This window comes from Geotrypetes seraphini, chromosome 5 (assembly GCF_902459505.1).
Source record: "Geotrypetes seraphini chromosome 5, aGeoSer1.1, whole genome shotgun sequence".
Classification (NCBI taxonomy): Eukaryota; Metazoa; Chordata; class Amphibia; order Gymnophiona; family Dermophiidae; genus Geotrypetes; species Geotrypetes seraphini.
The window spans coordinates 133,380,086-133,401,683 of record NC_047088.1 but is presented as its reverse complement, the minus strand read 5'-3'; the positions used below and the strand labels follow the sequence as shown (position 1 = coordinate 133,401,683).

Genomic DNA, 21,598 nt, shown 5'->3' with positions numbered 1-21,598 from the left:
GCAATTCTTTTTGGTGCTTGTTTGAACTTCTTGCTTGAATTCCAGTGAAGCCACCACCGTGTTGTATATAATTCTTCAAAAATTGTAATTCTTTTTGGTGCTTGTTTGAACTTCTTGCTTGAATTCCAGTGAAGCCACCACCGTGTTGTATATAACTTATTCCGGGACTGTAAGCAAGATTTACTTTGCTATCTACATAGGAGAAATATTTATTTATTAAATTTTCTATACCGTTCTCCCAGTAGAGCTCAGAACGGTTTACATGAGTTTATTCAGGTACTCAAGCATTTCTCCCTGTCTGTCCCGGCGGGGCAATGGGGTGATTAAGTGACTTACCCATGGTCACAAGGAGCACAACACCAGGGTGCTGAGGCTGTAGCTTTAATCACTGCATCACACTCTCCCCCAGACTATGTCACAAAGAATAAATGAACACTAATCTGAGATAAGAAATGGCAATATCCAGAACCTAGCAGGAGAATATTTTAACCTCCCAAAACCTTCTGAGATCTTTTTTCAAACTGCCATTCAGTGGCATGTAATTTTCAGCCTCCAACTTAAACATGTTCTTGGGAGTGCCTCCCAAACTGGAAAACAATAAGCTTACTGTACTTTTAGGCACAGTGAGAGAAGGTTCTTTACAGACAGTCAATTTACATGTATAAATCACTAGAAATTTACATAAATGGCTTTGAAAAATTCTCTTACAAGTTTGGTGAATGTATCCTTTTAGGAAAGCTATTTAGATAAGTATGGACATGTATAGGGTTACCAGATGTCCGGGAAAACCAGGACATGTCCTCTTTTTAGAGGACTGTCAAAGGTGCTCAGATGGATTTTCCAAACTCTGGTAGCTTGTCTGGGTTTCCTGAGCTTGGACCACATCTAGAGGGCCTCCGAGTATGCGTGGATGCGACACAATGCTTCACATCTGTGCATGCTTGGAGGCCTTCCAGATGCGGTCCTGAGCTTGGGAAAAGAGATGAGGGGGTTGGGCTAAGGGCAGAATGGGGCTGGGGTGGGGGCAGAACAGGTGGAGCCACATGTCCTCTTTTCTTCGAGAAGAAATCTGGTAACCCTAGCCATGTATTTATTTCTTCAAAGTGACTGTTTAAAAAAAAAGTGATTTCATCAAAATGCAGTTCCCAAGATGGTTCTTTGAGAATGAGGAAGCATCAGATAATACAAGTATGGTCTTTTAAGTTCCATTCTTCACTTTCTTTCACACAATGAATAATAGAACAATACAAAGGCTAACCTGTTCAAAATTCAGAGTTAATCAGTATTTCTTTGAAAAGACAGTAGCAGTAAACAAAATAAAAAGTATTGGAATATTCAGGACATCAGTGCTAAAATATTATCATGAAAAGAAGTAAGACTTCTAGTACTGTGTACTTAGCTATAGGCATTTTATTAGCAATTAGCAATTACTTAATCCATTAACCATAAAGCATCTAAAAAAAAGCTTTGGTAATGTTCTGATATATTATAGAATCACAGAGATGACACCGGAGGGTACTCCTTTAGCAGAAGCAGCAGTACAGCCATTGGTACATATATTGAAGGAAACCAAGTGAATGATATACAGTTCTAAGGAATGTTTGATATGTTTCAGTGGTCATTGTATCCTGGCACTGCTGGAACACTGTAATGTCACACTATTCAAGGTCTGATAACTCAAATCTTCAAACTCAGTAAGGTTTACTTAGAAGTCTGTTCATCCATAGGTTTCACTCCACATGGGTTTTGTTTCTTATGTTCAGTATTTTACACAATTACTCTAAATAATTCTTTATTTTGCTGTGTTGTGGTTTTCAAGGAGGAAAGCCGAAGGAAGAGATTAAGTTTTCTTCTTTTTTCCCCGTTTCCCTTTCTCTTTCTTTTTTACCTTCCCTTTGCCTTTATCTTTTTCCTTGCCTTTATCTTTTTCCTTGCCTTTTCCTTTCTGGTTATCTTGATTCTCTTCCTTTAAGGCATTCTCTCTTTTTTTTCCCAGAGGCGTTTTGGCATACCATACCTAAAATAAAATAGAATACAATTATATCATTAGCTCCTAAATTATTTATGTTACATTAGCATATATTATGCCTCATAAATCTCAACAACAATTAGATTATTCAGTTTATTGACACATTTCCTTAATCAAACCACTGCAATAGAAAAGTTGTTCATCATGCTTATGACTGGTTAAAAAGACAAGTCCAAAGAACAAATAGATGGAAATTTCATATGCCATATGTTACTAAGATAGTTCAGTGCTACCTTGTTGTTTAATGATTCTTGCATTGTTAATGTTTACTGACTTTGTTGGATTGTACTCCATCTTATTCTGAAAATCAAAAACAAGAGGCAAAAGAGATGTCTAAACCAACCGTCACATTTATTTCAAAACAGTGTAATCTGAATGAATGAATAAACAAGCAAATAAACAAGTGAATAGCAAAGTCCTAGGTCTTTAAAAATACTATTTTAAATCCCAAGAAGTGGAATCCTAGAAAAGTTTGCCTTCTTCAGGGGACAACGTATTGTATCGGCGTCTCAAGGCTGAGTCGTGTCAGCGTCTTAAAACTTTTTGGCGCCCTTCAGTTTTGAGACGCCGACATGACTCAGCCTTGAGACCCCGAGAACCCAGTGTACAGAAACTTTCATCACGTTGTCCCCTAAAAAAGGCAAATTTGTTTGATGAAACCTAAATCTTGGTCAGGACTTTCCTAGGATTCTACTTCTTGGGAATTTAAAAGGTCATTTTAAAGACCTAAGACTTTCCTATTCACTTATTTGCTTGTTTATTCATTCATTCAGATTGCGCTGTTTTGAAATAAATGTGACTGTTGGTTTAGACATCTCTCTTGCCTCTTGTTTTTGATTTTTTGTACATTATCAAGACCAGCCCCCTTCTTTCTTTCCTGCTCCATCTTATTCTGAAGCAATCATATCCTATGTTCTGTGCAATGAATTATTTAATTATTCCAACAACTTAAAAAAACTGTTGAATAGTAAACCTTTATTACCATCTATCAATTAATTTAGTGTATATCTAGCTGTCTGATATTGTTAAGTGTAACAAATGGTTCATAAGGACTAAGTTGTACAGAACTATCTTGAAAGAGCATTATCAATATAAGAGAATTCCAAGAGGATTTCAAGTGAAGAAAACTCTTAAACTTGCTTGCAGGAGATTCAGCTCTCTGGGAAAATGGAATTTTATTTTGATCAAACAAACAAAATGTAAAAGCATTTAGCTCATACCTTGATCCAAGGTGAGTTATATATTGAAGTAGAATAAGTATTTTCCCTGTCTCTAGTGGGCTCACAATTATGAAAGGCAATTCTTTAATTGGGCATGCTCTATAGCCTTCATATAAAATCAAGGGATGTCCATAGGTGAACTGGTGAGATCATCCTGTTACCAGAACACAAATGTAGGATCAGCAGTCATAGATCTAACTGGAGAACAGCTATCTAGCTTTTAAGTGAAGACTCCTGAGAAAGGGTTCATGAATACCACATAGGGGCTCATTTAAAAAAAAAAGTCCACAAAATGATACAACAGGGGAATGGACAGCCATCTTTCCAAAAAACACCCAAACCATATAATAAAAAAAACTACCAAAATGATGTTGCACACTGCTAGTTGTTGAAATCAAGAGGTCTGAAAAATGGGTATTTCATGGGCATGACTTAGGTGGTGTCAGGAGATATGCATTTTGGCGCAATAATGGATAACAAACAATTCTTTTGAGCATCCCGAAACACGCCCAAACTTAGACCTACTTTAAAAGTGAATAAGGTAAGGAAGAGCTTAGACAAAATGGCGCCTTGAAGTCTCTGTAATAACGCTGTTGTGCTAACTAACGAAGTATGGTGAAAAGGAAGTCAAAGACCCATGTGTTTCCATCTGAACCCGGGTCTGAAAATTTACCTGGCTCGATAGACCGCTTTGTGGAGCATGGACCCTCAATAGTTCAGGAGGAAAATGCTTTGGTGCAAGGAGGGAACCAGACAGAGGATTTACAGGCCTCATTTGAAGCTATCAGCCTCTGTCCTGAAGCTCAAAGCCCTCCGACGCAACTGCAATTGCACTCGGCACCTGATCAGGCACTGGGGAGTGAGAGCGAGGAGTCTTTGCTTTGTGGTAGTGGCCGACGGAAGGATTCTGCGGCTCCAGCAGAGCCTCTACTATCATCTATGGAATCGGAGGGGAACGGTTCAACATCAGGGGAAGATCAGAGATGCTGCAGGATCCTTGGGAGAGCATCCGCATATCAGTCTGCAGCTTATCCCATTGATTAGACTTGAGCTTATTTCAATGGGTTCTAAAAAGCTAGAATCCATGCTTCTTGGTCAAGGACCATTGCTTTCTCAGCTCAGCCAGCAGGAGATTGGAGATACATCAGAGAAATCCCGAGTGACCTGTGAGTGAAGGCTTTTGCTGCTTAAAAGGAGTGCAGGAACTAGAAGTTCATCCTGGGCAGCAGGAAACTGCTAGACCAAAAATGGGATGGGTAAAAATATATCTTGTATAGTTGCACTTGCAACATTTGTTATGTTTTTCAAGGATGAAATTTGAACGCCGGCCTCTTTTGTCTAGAGCACACCTATTGGTAATGAATAAATAAGGATGTTTGATTAGAGGGCGTATTTCTATAATAAAATGATGATAATATAGGAGTAATTTTCAAATTACCTGTAGTTTACAGGCCTGCAGGTAGCATCGGCATCACAGAAGCAACTAAAGGTGGTTTAGATTAACAGACTACATTGCTGAAAGATAATGGTGCTTTCTTGATTTTTCCTCAAATTTGAACTCTGTAAGTAGAGAATGTTTGGGTTCGCAAGCCCTATTAACTCCATTATCGAGACCGGCTGTGGTAAACTTGGATACTATTTGGGACACGATAGGAGCATTACAGTTATCCCTGGGTACCCAAATCCAACAAATTTCTTTCTAGTGTAATGAAATACTGACTGACTTGAGTGTAACAAAAGAAAGAATTAAAGTATTGGAGAATAAAGTCAGTGAATAAAATAATTGTTTAGAAATGGTGGAGGCCCAAGGACACACTTGGATTAAAGACAGTGGGAATATCCACTATAAATTAAAGACTATGGAAAATATCGTCAGATGACATAATTTAAGGATAATAAACTTTCCTAAAATGATATATGTACCAGCAATTGACATGTTTAAGAGGTACCTATCTGAAGTGTTAAAAGTTCCAGAAACCGGTTACTGATCCAAGATGGCTGTGAGTTGCTGAGCGTGTGTGAGACGCTTACTGAACTCATCAACTATTTACTTCTTTTTTTCATACCTGATGCCGAAGAGGAGAAGGAAAAGTGTCTCTGGAGCCTCGAGGCGCTTGGAGACCTCTCCACACGTGACTTTGGATGATTTCTTGAGGCATCTATGTCAGGAGTTGACACAGTCGGGGAATCGCCCACTGGAGCTGCGGGCTAGGAGTAAGGCTGCTGCGAGTTTTCATGGGCTGGAATTGACGCTGAGCCCCGATGCCAGAACCCCGCCCCCTCAGCTGCAGAGTGCAAGCTCACCGCGGGAAAGTAGCCACTCCAAAGTGTGACCAGCCAGGCGCCGTGCCTGCCAGGGTCCCAGTGAAAGTAGAATGGCAAGTGAATAAGAAACCCAGGAAAGGAATGTATAAGACCGGTCCTGTCCCTGTTCAGCGTGATTTCCCAGCTGACCACCAGGGGGAGCCTGAAACACCTAAGTGAACTCTAGGCAGGCAGTATTCAGGTCACCACCAGGGGAGCTCAAGAGCTCCACAGTATCCTGCTGACTCAGCTAGGTTAGGGCGTGTCCCTAAGGTAGAAAAGCTCCCAGTTGAGTACAGACAGGCAAGCAGGATAGGGAGAAGGGTAAAGCCTTTCTTCCCTGATGACCTCCCTGGGCCAAGCAAAGGGGATAGATGTACATTCATGGAGACAGAACAAGCTGGTGAGACTCTGAACCTTCCATTGCCTGAGGAGGAGGAGGAAGTCCCTATGGAAATGCAAAGACATCTGCCAGAGGAAATTGTAGAGGGGTCGGAACCAATGGAAGTAGGATTTCTCACCAGGTGCCATGAATAAGTCTGCAACAATGAGTTTTGGTTTTTGAATTGTTTTTGAACCCTGCTTTTGATTTTTGCTTTATAAAGCTGAAAGTGCCTTAATTGGGGAGAGGTTTGCAATCACCTTGCACTTTGCTGTTTGAACAGCTTGTGCAAGGCAAACCTAAGGCGCTTTCCCCGTTTTGCCCAGAAGTGCTATAAAAGCTGCTGGAGGCTTTAGTTTGTGTTTTGTTAGCACTACTGCAGAGAACTATAAGAACATAAGAAGTTGCCTCCACTGGGTCAGACCAGAGGTCCATTGTGCCCAGCTGTCCGCTCCCACGGCAGCGCATCAGGTCCATGACCTGTGAAGTGGTTTCTGATTATTCTTATAATCTACCTCTACTTCTATCTGTACCCCTCAATCCCCTTTTCTTTTAGGAACCTATCTAGACCCTCCTTGAAACCCTGTAGCGTGCTCTGGCCTATCACAGCCTCCGGGAGCGCATTCCATGTGTCCACCACCCTCTGAGTGAAAAAGAACTTCCTAGCATTTGTTCTAAACCTGTCCTTTTTCAATTTCTCCGAGTGCCCCCTTGTACTTGTGGCTCCCCATAGCCTGAAGAATTTGTCCCTGTCTACCTTCTCTATGCCCTTCATGATTTTGAAGGTTTCTATCATGTCTCCTCTAAGTCTCCGCTTTTCCAGGGAGAATAGCCCCAACATTTCCAATCTGTCAGCGTATGAAAAGTTTTCCATACCTTTTATCAGCTTTGTCGCTCTTCTCTGGACTCCCTCAAGTACCGCCATGTCCTTTTAGAGGTACGGCGACCAGTACTGGACACAGTATTCCAGATGTGGGCGCACCATTGCCCGATACAGCGGCAAAATGACTTCCTTCGTCCTGGTCGTGATACCCTTTTTGATGATACCCAACATTCTGTTCGCTTTCTTTGAGGCTGTCGCATACTGTGCTGATGCTTTCAATGTTGTGTCCACTATCACCCCCAGGTCTCTTTCAAGGTTGCTCACCCCCAGCAATGATCCCCCCATTTTATAATTGAGCATCGGGTTCTTTTTTCCTACATGCATGACTTTGCATTTCTCAGTGTTAAAACTCATTTGCCATTTTCTTGCCCAGTCTTCCAATCTCGTTAAGTCCCTTTGCAGGTCTTCACAGTCTTCTTTGGTTCTAACCCTGCTGTAGAGTTTGGTGTCGTCCGCAAATTTAATAACCTCACAGTTCGTCCCTGTCTCCAAGTCGTTAATAAATATATTGAACAGGAGCGGTCCCAGCACCGACCCCTGTGGGACTCCACTCGTGACCCATTGCCATTCTGAGTAATGGCCCTTTACTCCAACCCTTTGTTTCCTGCCTGCCAGCCAGTGTTTGGTCCATCGGTGGATATCCCCTTGCATCCCGTGGTTCCACAGCTTCTTTAGCAGCAGTTCGTGGGGTACCTTGTCGAAGGCTTTTTGGAAGTCAAGGTAAATGATGTCTATGCATTCCCCTTTATCCATTTGGCTGTTTATTCCCTCAAAGAAGTACAGCAAGTTTGTGAGGCATGACCTTCCCTTGTAGAAGCCGTGCTGGCTTGCCTTCAGCTGCCCATTGTTTTCTATGTGATCGTAGATGGTGTCCTTAATCAGTGCTTCCATCATCTTTCCCGGAACTGAGGTCAAACTCACCGGCCTGTAGTTTCCCAGGTCACCCCTTGATCCCTTCTTGAAGATGGGCGTGACATTTGCTATTTTCCAGTCCTCTGGGATCTCCCCTGTTTCTAAGGAAAGGTTACATATTTGGCAAAATGTTTCTGCTATTTCGTTTCTCAGCTCTTTTAGTACCCTTGGGTGGATGCCATCCGGACCTGGTGATTTGTCGCTCCTTAGTCTGTCTATCTGATGGAGGACATCCTCCCGGCTTACCTCTATTTTGACCAGTTTCCCATCCCAGTCTCCATGTAAGATCTCCTCGGGTTCTGGAATATTGGATGTGTCCTCTCTCGTGAAGACTGACGAGAAGAACTTGTTTAACCTGTCAGCTATCTCTGTTTCCTCCTTTACCACTCCCTTCCTGTCTCCATCATCCAAGGGTCCCACTTCCTCCCTGCCGGTTGTCTCCCCTTCACATACTTGAAGAATGGTTTGAAGTTTCCTGCTTTCTCTGCCAGTCTCTCCTCATATTCTCTTTTTGCTTTCCTTACCACTCGGTGACATTCCTTTTGGTGCTTTTTGTGTTCATCTTGGTTGTCCTTGGTTTGGTCCTTTTTCCATTTTCTGAATGATGCTTTCTTGTCACTTATCGCCTTTCTCACAGCATTTGTTATCCACACCGGGTTTTTTGTTTGATTTTTCTTGCACCCTTTCCTAAACCTGGGGACGTACAGGTTCTGTGCTTCGTGCACCGTGCGCTTGAGCAGGGACTAGGCTTTTTCTACGGTCTCCATCTTCCCTGAGCTGCTGCTGAGTTTCTTTCCCACCATTTTCCTCATGGCCTCGTAGTTCCCTTTTCTGTAATTGAGTGCTGTCGTTGTGGTTCTCTTCACTTTTGGTGTTCCTATTTCTAGCTTGCACTGGATCATGTTGTGATCGCTGTTTCCTAGTGGCGCTAGTACTACCACCTCCTTTGCGGGTCCCCCTAGCCCGTTGAGGAATAGGTCAAGAGTGGCTTCTCCTCTTGTTGGTTCCATGACCAGCTATTCCTTGAAGCAGTCCCTTATAGCCTCCAGAAATTTTGTTTCCCTTGTGGAATTTGAGTGTCCAATACTCCAGTCTATGCCAGGGTAGTTGAAATCCCCCATCACCACCACACTTCCGCTTTTGCATACCTGCCTTAATTCAGCCTCCAGGTCCTGGTCGTTTGCATCTGGTTGTCCTGGTGGGTGATAGTACAGTCCCAATTTTATGTCTGCTCCGTTTACTCCTGGTAGCTTAACCCCTAGTGATTCCAAGTTGTCCGCCCCTATTGCTGTTTCCATCCTGGTTGAAGGAATGGAGTCCTTTATGTATAGCGCTATTCCTCCACCCTTCTTGTATGTCCTGTCTCTCCTGTAAAGTTTGTACCCTGGTATGACCACATCCCATTTGTTATCCTCGGACCACCATGTTTTAGTGACTCCAATTATGTCTATGTCCTTCTTTCTGGCTATGACTTCTAGCTCCCCCATTTTGGCTCTTAGGCTCCTAGCATTAGTGTATAGGCAATTTAAGTCCCGGTTGTTTACCTTCCTTGTTGGTTTTCCTCGTGGTTTGGTGTTCCTGCCTACCCCCTCATGGGCTGCCAGTCCCCGGGCCTCGCTTTGTTTATCCTCCTCCTGTGGTGTGTCTATTTCGTCCTCATCTCCCTCTTGTGGTGTGTCTATCTCGTCCTCAGCCTGCTTCCCCATTTTTGGATATCCTTTCGGTTGTTTCCTCCATTTCTTGCTCTTTGGTTTCGTTAGTTTCCTGGGCCCCTGCTTTACGTCCTTGGATTTTTTATCAAAAATGTACACTATATTTTGGTTTTCATGATAAACTGCTTGGGAGCAGACTTTGCAAGCTCTGAGGAGAGCAATACCTCAGATGCAGGTTTGACTGTTTGAAAGAGAGAAAGTTGGAACTTTATTTGAACTGTTTAATTTCTCTCCTTTTGAGTTCTGATTTGATGGATTTTTGCCTTTTGACACCATTTTCCTTGTTTGTGTCATTCTGACCATTTTGTTTTTGGAAAGTAAAATCAATATATTTCCATTCAAACTTCAATTGTGTGGTTTTGAGTTCAGTTCCTGGTTTGTGTCAATCCAGTCCTGCAGGGTGACTCCAGGCCGGGTCACACGCTGGTGTACTGTTTATGTGTAGCCACTTGGAGTGCTGTAGAGCCCCGGTCCTTGGCTACAGTATGGCTACAAAAGAGGCAGACTTCATTTCCTGGGAGGCTGAATCGAGTGAAACACTGGATAATATTCCTGTGGCTAAAACAATGAAGGGCCAAGAAGTAAGACAAGACCTACATGAGGAAAAGACACCGGGAACAGCACAGGCTGGATCAATGACTGCAAGCATATTTTCAATGCCTAAACCTATCAATGTTACCCTAGATTCTTTATGGGACTTGGTAACTGCGCTGGGACAGACTTTGTCACCACAAATAAAGGACTTAGAAAATAAATATTTTGAACAAAGGGAGGAATTAAATGGATTTAAACAGAACAAAACAGTTGTTAAAACTAAGGTAGAAAAAGTTGAGAAAGAGATATTGGAAATAAAGGAGGTGCAAACAACTTTAATTAGAGAGTTAATTTAAGAAGAAAGATGGAAATTTTGGAAAATAATAATCGAATAAATAATCTTAGATTACTGAATTTTCCAAATGTACCTTTATTGTCTTCTAAAGAAGTTCTAAAGAAATATTTTATGGAAGTACTTAATGTTCCAGAAGATACTTTTCCTCCCTTCTCAAAAATATATTATCTTCCTACAAAAACCTCAGAGGAACAACGTCCGGTAGAGGGCGAACAGATGGATTTAACCATAATCCTGGAAACCTCAACAAAGGAGGTAGCTAGGCCAACTACTTTATTAGTAACAGTCATCCTGCTACCCAATAAGAATTGGATTTTAAAGTTATACTTCAAAAATAGACACAAAGGGGTAAATTCTCTATTAGTACGTCTAACTTCGGCGTGCTTTAGACGTCCGGCAAACGCAAGTGTCAATCAAACGGTACTTAGGCGTGCGGTAGACATCCCTACAACCTCTTGGCGCAAGATAGATGCAGGTTTCTGAAACGTCATTAAGACGTCTCCAATGGACCCGTGATAGACTTTTTTTATACTCTTTATTATCAGTCATTCAGCATTGTAAGTATAGGATGATGAAAAGGATAACCAAAACACAGTATACCATTTTGTAAACTATATATTAGTTGATCTGGCAATATCAGTGAGGTAGGGAATGGCAGACAGAGAACACTGCTGTGCTGTATCTTTTTCCTCTAGGATATCAGAATTGTACAGTTTACCATTAATACAAGGAAAAAAAATATGTTATGTTTCAAAGGAGAACTAGAAGATGAAACGTACCGAGTGGGTGTTTAACTTACATTATCAGTATGGAAGGTGGGAACCGGTAGATGTATGCTACACAGAAAGCTGTACAGGAATGTCATACTCACCTCCTATTAGAAGTGGAAAGGATAGGACTTTGAACACCATATAGACTTCTTATAAACTTTGTTTAAGTTCCACAAAGACTGGCAGGAAAGGCACCCTAAGTCATCCAATAAGCTTTCTCTCGATTTCCCAGAGACATTATTTCAGAGAGGATAGTTTAGAAGTGATATCTTGCTCGAAAGAACACTCTCCTGGTCTTAAAACATTGCTACATCAGCTTATTCTTCAGAACAAAGGTAAATCCCATAACTTACACTGGCCCAACTTAGAAACAGAATCTAAACTCAGATCAGACCTGAATGTGGCTTCTAGTTCACAGGAAGAGGAAGTAGCCAGCAGCACAATGCTGATCTCATTGTGACATCATCAAGGTGCACCTGGAAGGTAGATATGCCACAAGTAAAAGACAAGCCGGGAGTTGAACTCACAACCTACAGATGATCAATATAGTGCTTTTACTCACTGACCTACACCTGTGTCTCTGGTTCCCCTGTCATAGCATACCTTAGTGATGTGCTAAAGTATACTCTACTTAGCTATCATATCTCAGTCAGTTGAGGCAATAGACTGGTAGCTCAATGGTGTAAAGCACCGTTGTCACGGATGCAACACCCATATTCTTAAGTATGGTTCAATAAATGTAATACAGAGTCAAAATTATGCTGTTTATTTTATCAAACCCAAGCTCAACTTTATAATGTATTGTGTATAGTCTCGCTAATGTGTTTGTGATGAAAATGAAATGCGATAGGTGTATATCCTATATAATAAAACCCTAGCCGTGCATGCGCACATACCTGCATGCTTCTGTGATCTCTGCTCTGTGATCAGTAGGTCTGTGGCCAGCAGGAGTGCAGATGCAGCAGCCAGGCGACTCCCCCCTCCCGCCCTCACTCACCACCAAAACCACCACCGCCAAAGCCTCCTCCTTCTGCCCAGCCGGGAGGAGGGCTCCAAGTCACTGAAGACTGTCCCAGATCAGCTTACACATTCCCTCAAAAATTAACCTTTTCATCTGAGGCGCGAGGCTGTGGTGACCTTCCTACCCCGGTTCACTAAGGTTTCGTCTTAAGAAATTCAAATGCATTGTTGAAAATGCAAGTGACTATTCTCTGTCATCCTAGACACCCCTGCAACACCCCAACAACACACTCCTGCAGCATAAACCCCTCATGTTATAATCAAGTAAAAGACAAGCCGGGAGTTGAACTCACAACCTATGGATGATTGGTACAGCACGTTTACTCACTGAGCTACTGAGCTACTTTACTCTAGCCCTAACCCTAACCATAAAGTAGCGTCTGACGTCATAGAAGCCATTAGAATTTTGAAATCGTTTTGGACGTTCATTGGGTGTTCTCAGATCAAATACACCTGTAGATACTTGCAATGATTACCCCTTGTCAAAACTTGTACCTAAAGCCATTTCTGGAGACTCCCATTCCCAAGTCCCCAACATAGCTCAGTGCTTAAAAGCACTGCATGTATCTTCCAAAGGTCAGGCGTTCAAGTCCTGACTAAGGTTACCAAATACATAATATTCTTTTTTTTTTCCACCCACCCAAACATGCATAGCTAAGCTAAAATATGTGAACCTCACTTCCCAATCTTCATTTATTTAATTTATAACTTGTCATTGTGTTTGGGGGAGGTGAAGTTTCATTAGGTTTACATGGTAAGCTTCTAAGCGATCTGCTATACTTTTTTGTATAGCAGCGATATCGGCGTGGTTTAGGCTGTAATCAACAGTGTTCATGTAGCGCGGAGTGGCCGCTGCAAGCACGCCCAAGCGGCACAAAAACGTCATCGCGTTTTTTTGCATTGTGACGTCATAGAATCACCCGTTCTTCATACGCAGTTATTTCTCCTAAAATGGCTGCCAGGAGAAAACCAAATTTCTCTACAGAGGACTCCAGGCTGCTGGCCAGGCTCTTCCTGGTACATGAGCACCACTATTTTAGAGTGGCAGGCCATCGCAGGTCATACCTGTAGTTCAGGAACTCCTGGACCCGCCTGACCCGGCGGTACAATCGAAGAGCCTCATGTCCCAGGGAAGTAAGTATTCCAAGTCAGGCCCTCACAAATAATCATGTAAAAAGTATGATGGAAACCTGTCTCAATAAAATTGGTCATGTTTTTGTGGGTAAATCTTGATTCCTTTTAAAAACTACAATTGTGCATAATAAATCTTTTACATTGAATACTGAAATTAAAGCATATCCCAAATAAGCAGTAGTAGGATTTTAAATGACAAATTCAGCTCCTATAAGGCATCTATTCCATTCACAACATGCACACAACTAATTTTTGGGTCATGAACATCGCATTTGTAATAGAAACATCTTGAAATCAACTTTGCCAAAGGAAAACAAATATATTAAAGTGCTGCTATGTCATTTCAAATACCTACAACTTTCCTGTATCAATCTTCTGGTCTAGGGAGATAGTGGCATGATGTTTAAAGTGACAGCGTCAGTACCCTGACGTCAGGGGTTTCAAGCCATGCTGCTCCTTCTGACCAAACTATTTTATTGCCCCTGCTGCATGATTGTAAGCTAACCAGGACATGCTGTAATGTGGGGCAGTGCTGATAGGCTACAGCCTCAGCACCCTGGGGTTGTGAGTTCAATACCATACTCCTCCTTGTGATGCTGGCCATGTCACCTCACCCCCCCACACCCACACACACACACTGTCCCAGGTACAGTAGAGAGATAGCGATGCCTCCAGCACAGAAAGGGGAAAATGCTGGAGTATGTGAATACATTCATGTAAAACATGTGGCAGAAGGGGGTGGAGGCAGGCAGCAAAGCGGATAGGGGCTCTTGGAGGGCAGCATACTCCATTTTTATGTGCTTATAGAGGTCAATACTTAAGTAAACATGTTATGCCACAGTGCTAGATGGCACTCATCATATCCCTCCCTCTCTGTTCTTTCTCTCTCTCTCTCTATTATCCAGATTGAGGATCTCAGGAAAAGGGGGCGGCTGCTGAGGCGCCAGGAGCGAGCCTTCCTTGAGGGGGTGAGGGAGGAATTGCGCGCTGATGCCGGTGAGTAATGAGTCCAGCGTGTTTCTTTGTGATCAGCCTACCAGAATAAATAGATGAAAATGCTTGAGTAGCTGTAAACCATTCTTAATCATAAAATCTGCAGTAAAGCTGTTATTGTGATATCATGTCACAATGGCTTTATGGTGTTCTACTTGCCTCACTTACTTACGCTATATTTTGATGTTTACAGTGGAGTAAGTGCTTTGCATCCTGTTATTAGCATTTGAAGAAAATAACGTAGTAAAGAATGTCATGTTCAAAAGTGTTGTGGACATATCTGACTGTATCCTATTTCTCTCTTGTCAAGCAGCAGCGCAGGCACCCCCTCAGGAGGCCCCGCAACTAATGGAGTGAGCCCCACCCTGGTCCTCGGCGGAGGAGGAAGAGGAGAGGGAAGAGGAGGAGGAGGAGGAGGAGGCCTGGCAGCCCTCAGGACCACCCACACCGCCTGCCCCACCAATGCACCCTGGACCTCCACCACCTGCCCCACCACTGCCCCCTGGACCTCCACCGCCTGCCCCACTACTGCCCCCTGGACAGCCTGCCCCACCACTGCCCCCTGGACCCCCACCGCCTGCCCCACCACTACCTCCAGGACCACTACCACCATCCCCTGTTGGACCTTCCCCTTCCCCTACCCATAGCCCTTCCCCTCACTCTCCTGCCCTTCCTATTCCCATCCCACCCCCTTTCCTTGCTGTTCCTCCCCAGGAGCAGCCCGACCTGCCTCAGGAGGGGGTGGTCAGGGAGATAGAGCCCTACTCTGCCCTCTTGGAAGAGGTGCAGGTATTGAGAGGGTGTGTTGAGAGGATGGAACATGCCCTCTTGCGGCTGGTAGCAGAAAGAGGGCATGGTGCCAGCAGCCATACACCCTCTCAATAACTGCACCTCTTCCGCCCCCCACGCCTGAGGTAGCTCAAGCTGCTCTTGGGGGGCACCCACCCTCTTTCCCTGCGTTATGTGTTATGTAAATAGTTATTTTGTTCAAAAGTTTAAATTTTAAAAAAAGTTTTATATTTGAATAAAAAAATTGTTTAAACTTTCCTGCACCTCGCATATACTACTAGGCACTTTAAATTCATATCTGCTGTAGTTTTATTTGTTTTATCTGTTTTTTATTACTTTTAAAGTACCTGCTTTTTAACCTGTTTGCCATTTGATCCTCCTTTCAGCCTTACAGCTCCTTAAAGCTGCTTCAGCCGCCGCATAGCGGCGGCGCGCCAGACTCCTCCCCCATCAGGTCAGCTGATGTACAATAAAAACCAGCCTACTGCTCCTTGGTGCGCTCCTTCGTGCGCAGCCTGAGGGCGAAATTAAATTTCAAACCCCTAATCTCGTTTCTATAATCAATAGTTTACTTTTCCTTACCCTCATCAATTCTTTTACACTAAACTTTTTTGTAATAATGAATCAAACTTCTGACCTAAATAAGCAAACATTTCACAAGATGTTAATAAACCCAATTGGAAATAGTATTCCACCTTTTTGGGGACACAGACCTATATTTAAAAACTTTAAATCACACAAAATAACTCATTCTTCTCTCATACAAATTCCTACTTCTACTCCCTTCAGTAATAGCTCTGGAACATGCAGTACTAGTGACTTTAAATTGGGATTAATTAATTCTAGATCTATTAAAAACAAATATCACTTAATAAAAGATGAAATTGAAAATAAAAAATTACATGCTTTATTCATCATAGAAACTTGGTTAGCAGAGGGTGAAGAAGCCTACTTATCATATTGTTGTCCTTCCAACTACAATTTTCTATACAATCATCGTCATAACCGTAGGGGCGGTGGACTTGCGGTTATTTATAAAAATAATTTTCTAAATTTAATTGATCAATCCCCAAAAGCCTCTGTCATTGAATTTCTACACTTAAAATGTAATATAAATAATAAGATCCATTTTTTATTATTATATGTACCACCTCCAGTAGATTCAAATAAAATGACACAACTTCAGGACATTATTTTTGACTTTTCGTCCGCAATTACCATTCCGTTTATATTAGGTGATTTTAATGTACATTTTGACGATTTGGATACCCCTAACACAAAGGATCTACTTAACATCCTAATGCCCCTTCAGATGCATCCACAAATATCAACTCCTACGCATATAGCCAATCACATACTAGACATGATACTATTACCACTAGCTCAACAATCAAATTTTACAGATCTTTCAGTTGTACCTGTTCCTTGGTCTGATCATCATTTTATAACATTTGTTTTTAACTGTGCTAATAGTATTAAGCTTTCCATGCCTTCTAAAACTAAAACTATATCCTTTAGAGATTTTGATAATCTAGAAAATATAAACATAGCTTCTTTCCTTGATCCAGAAATCTTAACAACACATTCGCACACCATTGAAACTCAGATGTCGGCATGGAATACAACTTTGATAAATCTCCTTGATAAATTTTCTCCATTAATAATTAAACCTCTTTCCTTGCGTCATATCAATAATCCATGGTACAACTCAGAATTAAAATTAATTAAACAACAAGTGCGTTCCCTCGAAAGAAAATGGAGAAAGAATAAAACAATTGAGAATCTTCAATTATATAGAGATAAGATTTCATTTTATAAAACAAAAATTAACTCAGTTAAAAAATTATATTATTCTAAAAAAATTGAAAAAGCAAAAAACACGTCGATACTATATAAAATCTTAAAATCTATGGATCCAAAAAATAATAAAAATAACTCTATGCAAAACTCTAATCTAACAGCTCAAGATTTAGCAGATGCATTTGTTCAAAAAATAAACAAAATCCGAAACTCATTCACTCAATCCATACCTTCCATCTTAAATAGCTTAGGTTCTTCTTCAATATTAATTCCAACATCAAAATGTTCTAATTTCAAAATTCCTTCTCTTCAAGAAATTCAATCCTTATTTCCGCAAATGAATTTAAAAAGTTCTCAGTTCGACTTGATACCTCCATTCTACTTAAAAAAATATTTTTCTCATTTTGGTCCATTTATACTATCTCTTATTCAGAATAGTCTGATTACATCTACTGTGCCATCCCATTGGAAAAAGGCATCCATTACTCCTATTATCAAAGATTACAAAATTAGTATTAATGAAGTATCAAATTTTCGGCCAATCACTAATATCCCATTTATAGCAAAACTAACAGAAAAGCTAATATTTAATCAGCTATCCGATTTCATAGAGAAAACAAATGCACTACATCCGAATCAAACTGGTTTTAGAAAATTTCATAATACTGAATACTCATTAATAGGACTGACCTTTAACATTCAATACTATTTAGATCACCATAGATCTGTTATTCTTTTCTCCCTTGACATTTCGGCTGCCTTTGATACCATAGATCACGACTTACTTTTATTTAGACTTGAGGAAAAAGGAATAAACAAACAAGTATTACAATGGTTCAAATCTTATCTTACAAATCGAACTTCTACAGTCAGATTTAATAATGAAAATTCGAATTCATATACCACATCATTTGGTATACCTCAGGGTTCTATCTTGTCCCCTTTATTATTCAACATTTTCCTATCTCCGTTATTAGAAATTAGTCAGGCCTTAGGTTTTATACCATTTTCCTATGCGGACGACATACAACTTATCCATCCCTTGGATCCTGAAAATCACTTAGAAATTTTAGCTATAAATCAAAAATTGGAACAAATTCAAAATTGGTTGGATACAAATAAACTTGCATTAAATATTAACAAAACAAAATCCATTCTGTTTACCTGGAAGAAAGAAATAACACTTATTAAACCATTTCATCTTAATAACATTCAAATTAATTTGGTTCCCTCGGTTAAAATCCTTGGTATATTGATTGACGCGAATCTTTCATACCACGACCATATTTCCCTCATAGTTAAAAACTGTTTCTATAAACTTCGTCAAATTAGGTCAATCTCCAAATTCCTTACCACATCATCTTTGAAAATATTAATCCATTCTTTTATAATATCAAAAATCGACTATTGTAACGCTTTATTTCTAAATATTACCAATAAGGAAAAAAGGAGACTACAAATCATCCAGAATACAGCCGTAAAACTAATTTATAATGCAAAAAAGTTTGACCATGTTTCCCCTCTCTTGAAAGATGCACACTGGTTACCTATTGGTCATAGGATTATGTTTAAAATAATGTTTCTTATTTTTAAGACATTAGCATCTAATGAACCACAATTCATTTCCAAATTATTAATCCCTTATAAGCCAAAACGTTCACTACGATCATCGGAACAAAATCTCCTTTCGGTACCCTCATTAAAGATTATTGGGACTAGAAGACTAGATATTTTTACAGTTATGGGCCCACAATGGTGGAATGCTTTACCACAGTATATTCGATCTGAACTAGATATTGTTAAATTTAAAACACTCTTAAAGACTTATTTATTTAAAGATGCCTACGATTTTTAAAAATATAGTTTTTTTTTTTTTTCTTTTCTTATTTTTTACATGGTGCTCTGGTTTTATAACACCCTTCCCATTGTTTTTTCCTTATTTTTAACTTTACCCAAATATTGTAACTTTTATCCCCATTCCTCAAACTCATGTATGTATTGTTTTAATTTTGAAATTTGAATTATTTTGTAAGTTTCTTCTATTTAAATTGTAATATGTACATCGCCTAGAATCTGTAATAGGCGATTCATCAAAAACTGAATAAACTTGAAACTTGAAACCTGTGTGGTTTTAACCTTGTAGCATCAGCAGTTTAGTGGACAGAGTCCAAGGTAGATAGGGGTTCAGGAGGGACTGCTGAATGGGCCCTTTTCAATATAACAACAAGGTGACATATAGAAAGTTTGACAATCTTTATTGGAGTCTGTCATTCATTCTATTACCTGCTAGCCACTCTGATGTTAAATCATTGCAGAATCTAGGAAAGAAGCAAGTGAATGCAAGGGTATATGCAACTGTAGGTAGATGACGACATCTCAGCTATGATGTGCAAAGTAAGCCAGTCCCTGTTCCAAAGTAAATGGCTACATAAGGAAGAGAATATAAGTCACTGTGGTAGATTTGTTGTTGAGGAATAGGGTTACTGCTAGTAAGAGTTGGCTCCACACCAGGAGAATCCAAATGAGACATGTGGGTTTTTCTTCCTTTCACGGAAGGTGATGGAAGTAAAGGCCACATACCTCAATCTATCCTCCTGGTTCTTGAGCTGCACTATTTTGGTTAAGCAGGTGTGGAAACCACAAAGATGCTCACAGCTGCACTGCTCTCAGTAATACAAAACCCCATCTGACAATACTGCAGGAACAACTACAGTTGCCTGAAAACAGAAAAGAGAAGAAGCTGGTTTACACAAGGTTCACAAACAGGGGGTTCAACCCCCAAGGTCCATATCTGTCCTCCCTTCCCTGAAGCAAAGTGTTAACCTCATTTATGTTGAGCTGCTTAGATGTCACTGTGGTATAGTTATTAAAGCAATAGCCTTAACTCGCTGATGGTGTGGGTTAATATCACCTGTAATCCTCCACTGCTACTGTTTAGAACTCATGTGAGGGAATAGACTAACTGAAAACAAAAAGTTTGTGTGCATATAACAGCAGGAATGCGTGCCATGGTGTTCTATGAGGCCAACATTATCAATTTACTATTGTTCCTGAAAGTCATCAAGGATACCTGTGTGAAGAGAACAATAGAAGTGTTAGCTTTGTGAACATTTATTTCACTCATCAGAAGAGTGACTCAAGTGAAGAATAGTAGAGTAAGCAAATAAAGGTTACCATATATCATTCTCACCTACAACTGTTTGGCTAGGTGCAAGCTGGTGTGCTGAGCTGCTCGTCTGGTCTCTCTCTGGCAAACACATAGGTGATGAGCATAGTTAACCTGAAATGAAGAATAGAGAGAAACTGTTAACAAAGACCTATGTCTCCAAAATTAAACACTGAAGTTGTGGCAGAACACACACCTAGAAGTAACAGAGCTGCTAACATACCTTTAGACTCCTTATTAAAAATGGCAGCCATTAGGCACTCATTAGGAGTTTTCCACCTGAACCATGTACACTGATTGGATGTCCACTGAATGGCAGTGTTTTCCCCCCCAACACACCCGACCTATTCTTATCAATGAGTTAGTACACAGAACCATTCCTCACCTGATTTTAACTTGCCTGTAATTTGATTCTACAAAGAATTAACTTTAGCTCTATGAGTAAACCCTCTCAGATGTATGAACACATCCATTTTACTTACATATCCATATTTCTACCAGCAAAATTTCTACCAGCATGGTCTTTATCAGTCTTCTCAGTCATTTTTGTCAGCCCTGTGGAATGGAGAGTAAGAGATATCAGAAATAAAATAACTATTATAAACAATAGCACACAATGAAAGCCCATAAAGAGAAGTCAGTTTTTGCTGGTTGGTTTCTTTAGTTCTATCATAAGGACACCTAAGTAGCTTACAAAATATCATTCTCACCTGGACTTACTATCTGAGCTGCTTCTAGAAAAGATAAAACAACATATTAGAATGACATGTAGCTTGTTAATGGCTCTGTGGAATAGAGAGAAATGGGAGGCAGAGATAGGAAAAAAAATGTAAAAGACTAAGACAGAGTAAAGTCTCAAACATCTGCATAAGCAATAGGACAGAATAGAAAGGAAACACTACTCACCTGGACCTTCTTATACCCGTGCACGCCTATGTAGCGTCTGACGTCAGTAGGCGGGAAAACTTTCTCAAACCCTATTGGGCGCCGTTCGGGCACGGTTGCTTGTTCCGCTTCCTAACCACGCCCATCACACCTCATTGGCTGTCCTATGGGGGTGTGTTTGAACGTGTTCTACAAGTAGCCTGAAAAGATGTCTTCACCTTACAACATGGCTCCAAAACGGAAATCGAATTTCTTGCATGGTGAGTTGCAGATATGGAAAATGGAGGTGGGGCAGACCATGACATTATGAAAGCAGGGAGAGTGGTGGGTGTGGGCATCTGTGTGTAACCTGGCCTGGCCCCTTCTTTTCCCTAACAATGGATTCCCCTCCACACTTAACACAAAACCTAAGTCCTCAACTATCCCTCACACCAACACCCAGAAAAATCCATAAACTAAAGAAATACAGATAATGGGGGTGGGGAGGAGTGTCAAAGGCAGAAGGGAGTATAAAGGAGAAGAGCCAAGTCATAGCACAAAGTTTCATCATTGAGGAAACGGAACACCACAAACACCAACTCACATGAGGGGATCCTACATAGGAAAAATGGCTGTGCCAAAGCTTTCTATATACTATGCACGCCTAATTAGCGGCTGACGTCATAGGAACCGTTAGGATTCAAATTTAATTGGATGTGCATTGGATGTCG

At 40.8% G+C, this 21,598-nt stretch overlaps 1 protein-coding gene across 5 annotated transcripts in view; it reads right to left on the bottom strand.

Moving 5' to 3' along the window:
- Positions 1-1,385: 1,385 nt before the first annotated feature.
- Positions 1,386-21,598, bottom strand: part of IQCA1 (IQ motif containing with AAA domain 1) — a 1,056,753-nt gene continuing 1,036,540 nt past the window's right edge. For all 5 annotated transcript variants that reach the window (XM_033944078.1, XM_033944080.1, XM_033944079.1 and 2 more), the window contains one exon: positions 1,386-2,017. In XM_033944078.1, coding sequence (XP_033799969.1) covers positions 1,841-2,017 — 177 coding nt within the window. In that variant the 3' untranslated portion in view covers positions 1,386-1,840. The remainder of the gene's footprint in view (positions 2,018-21,598) is intronic.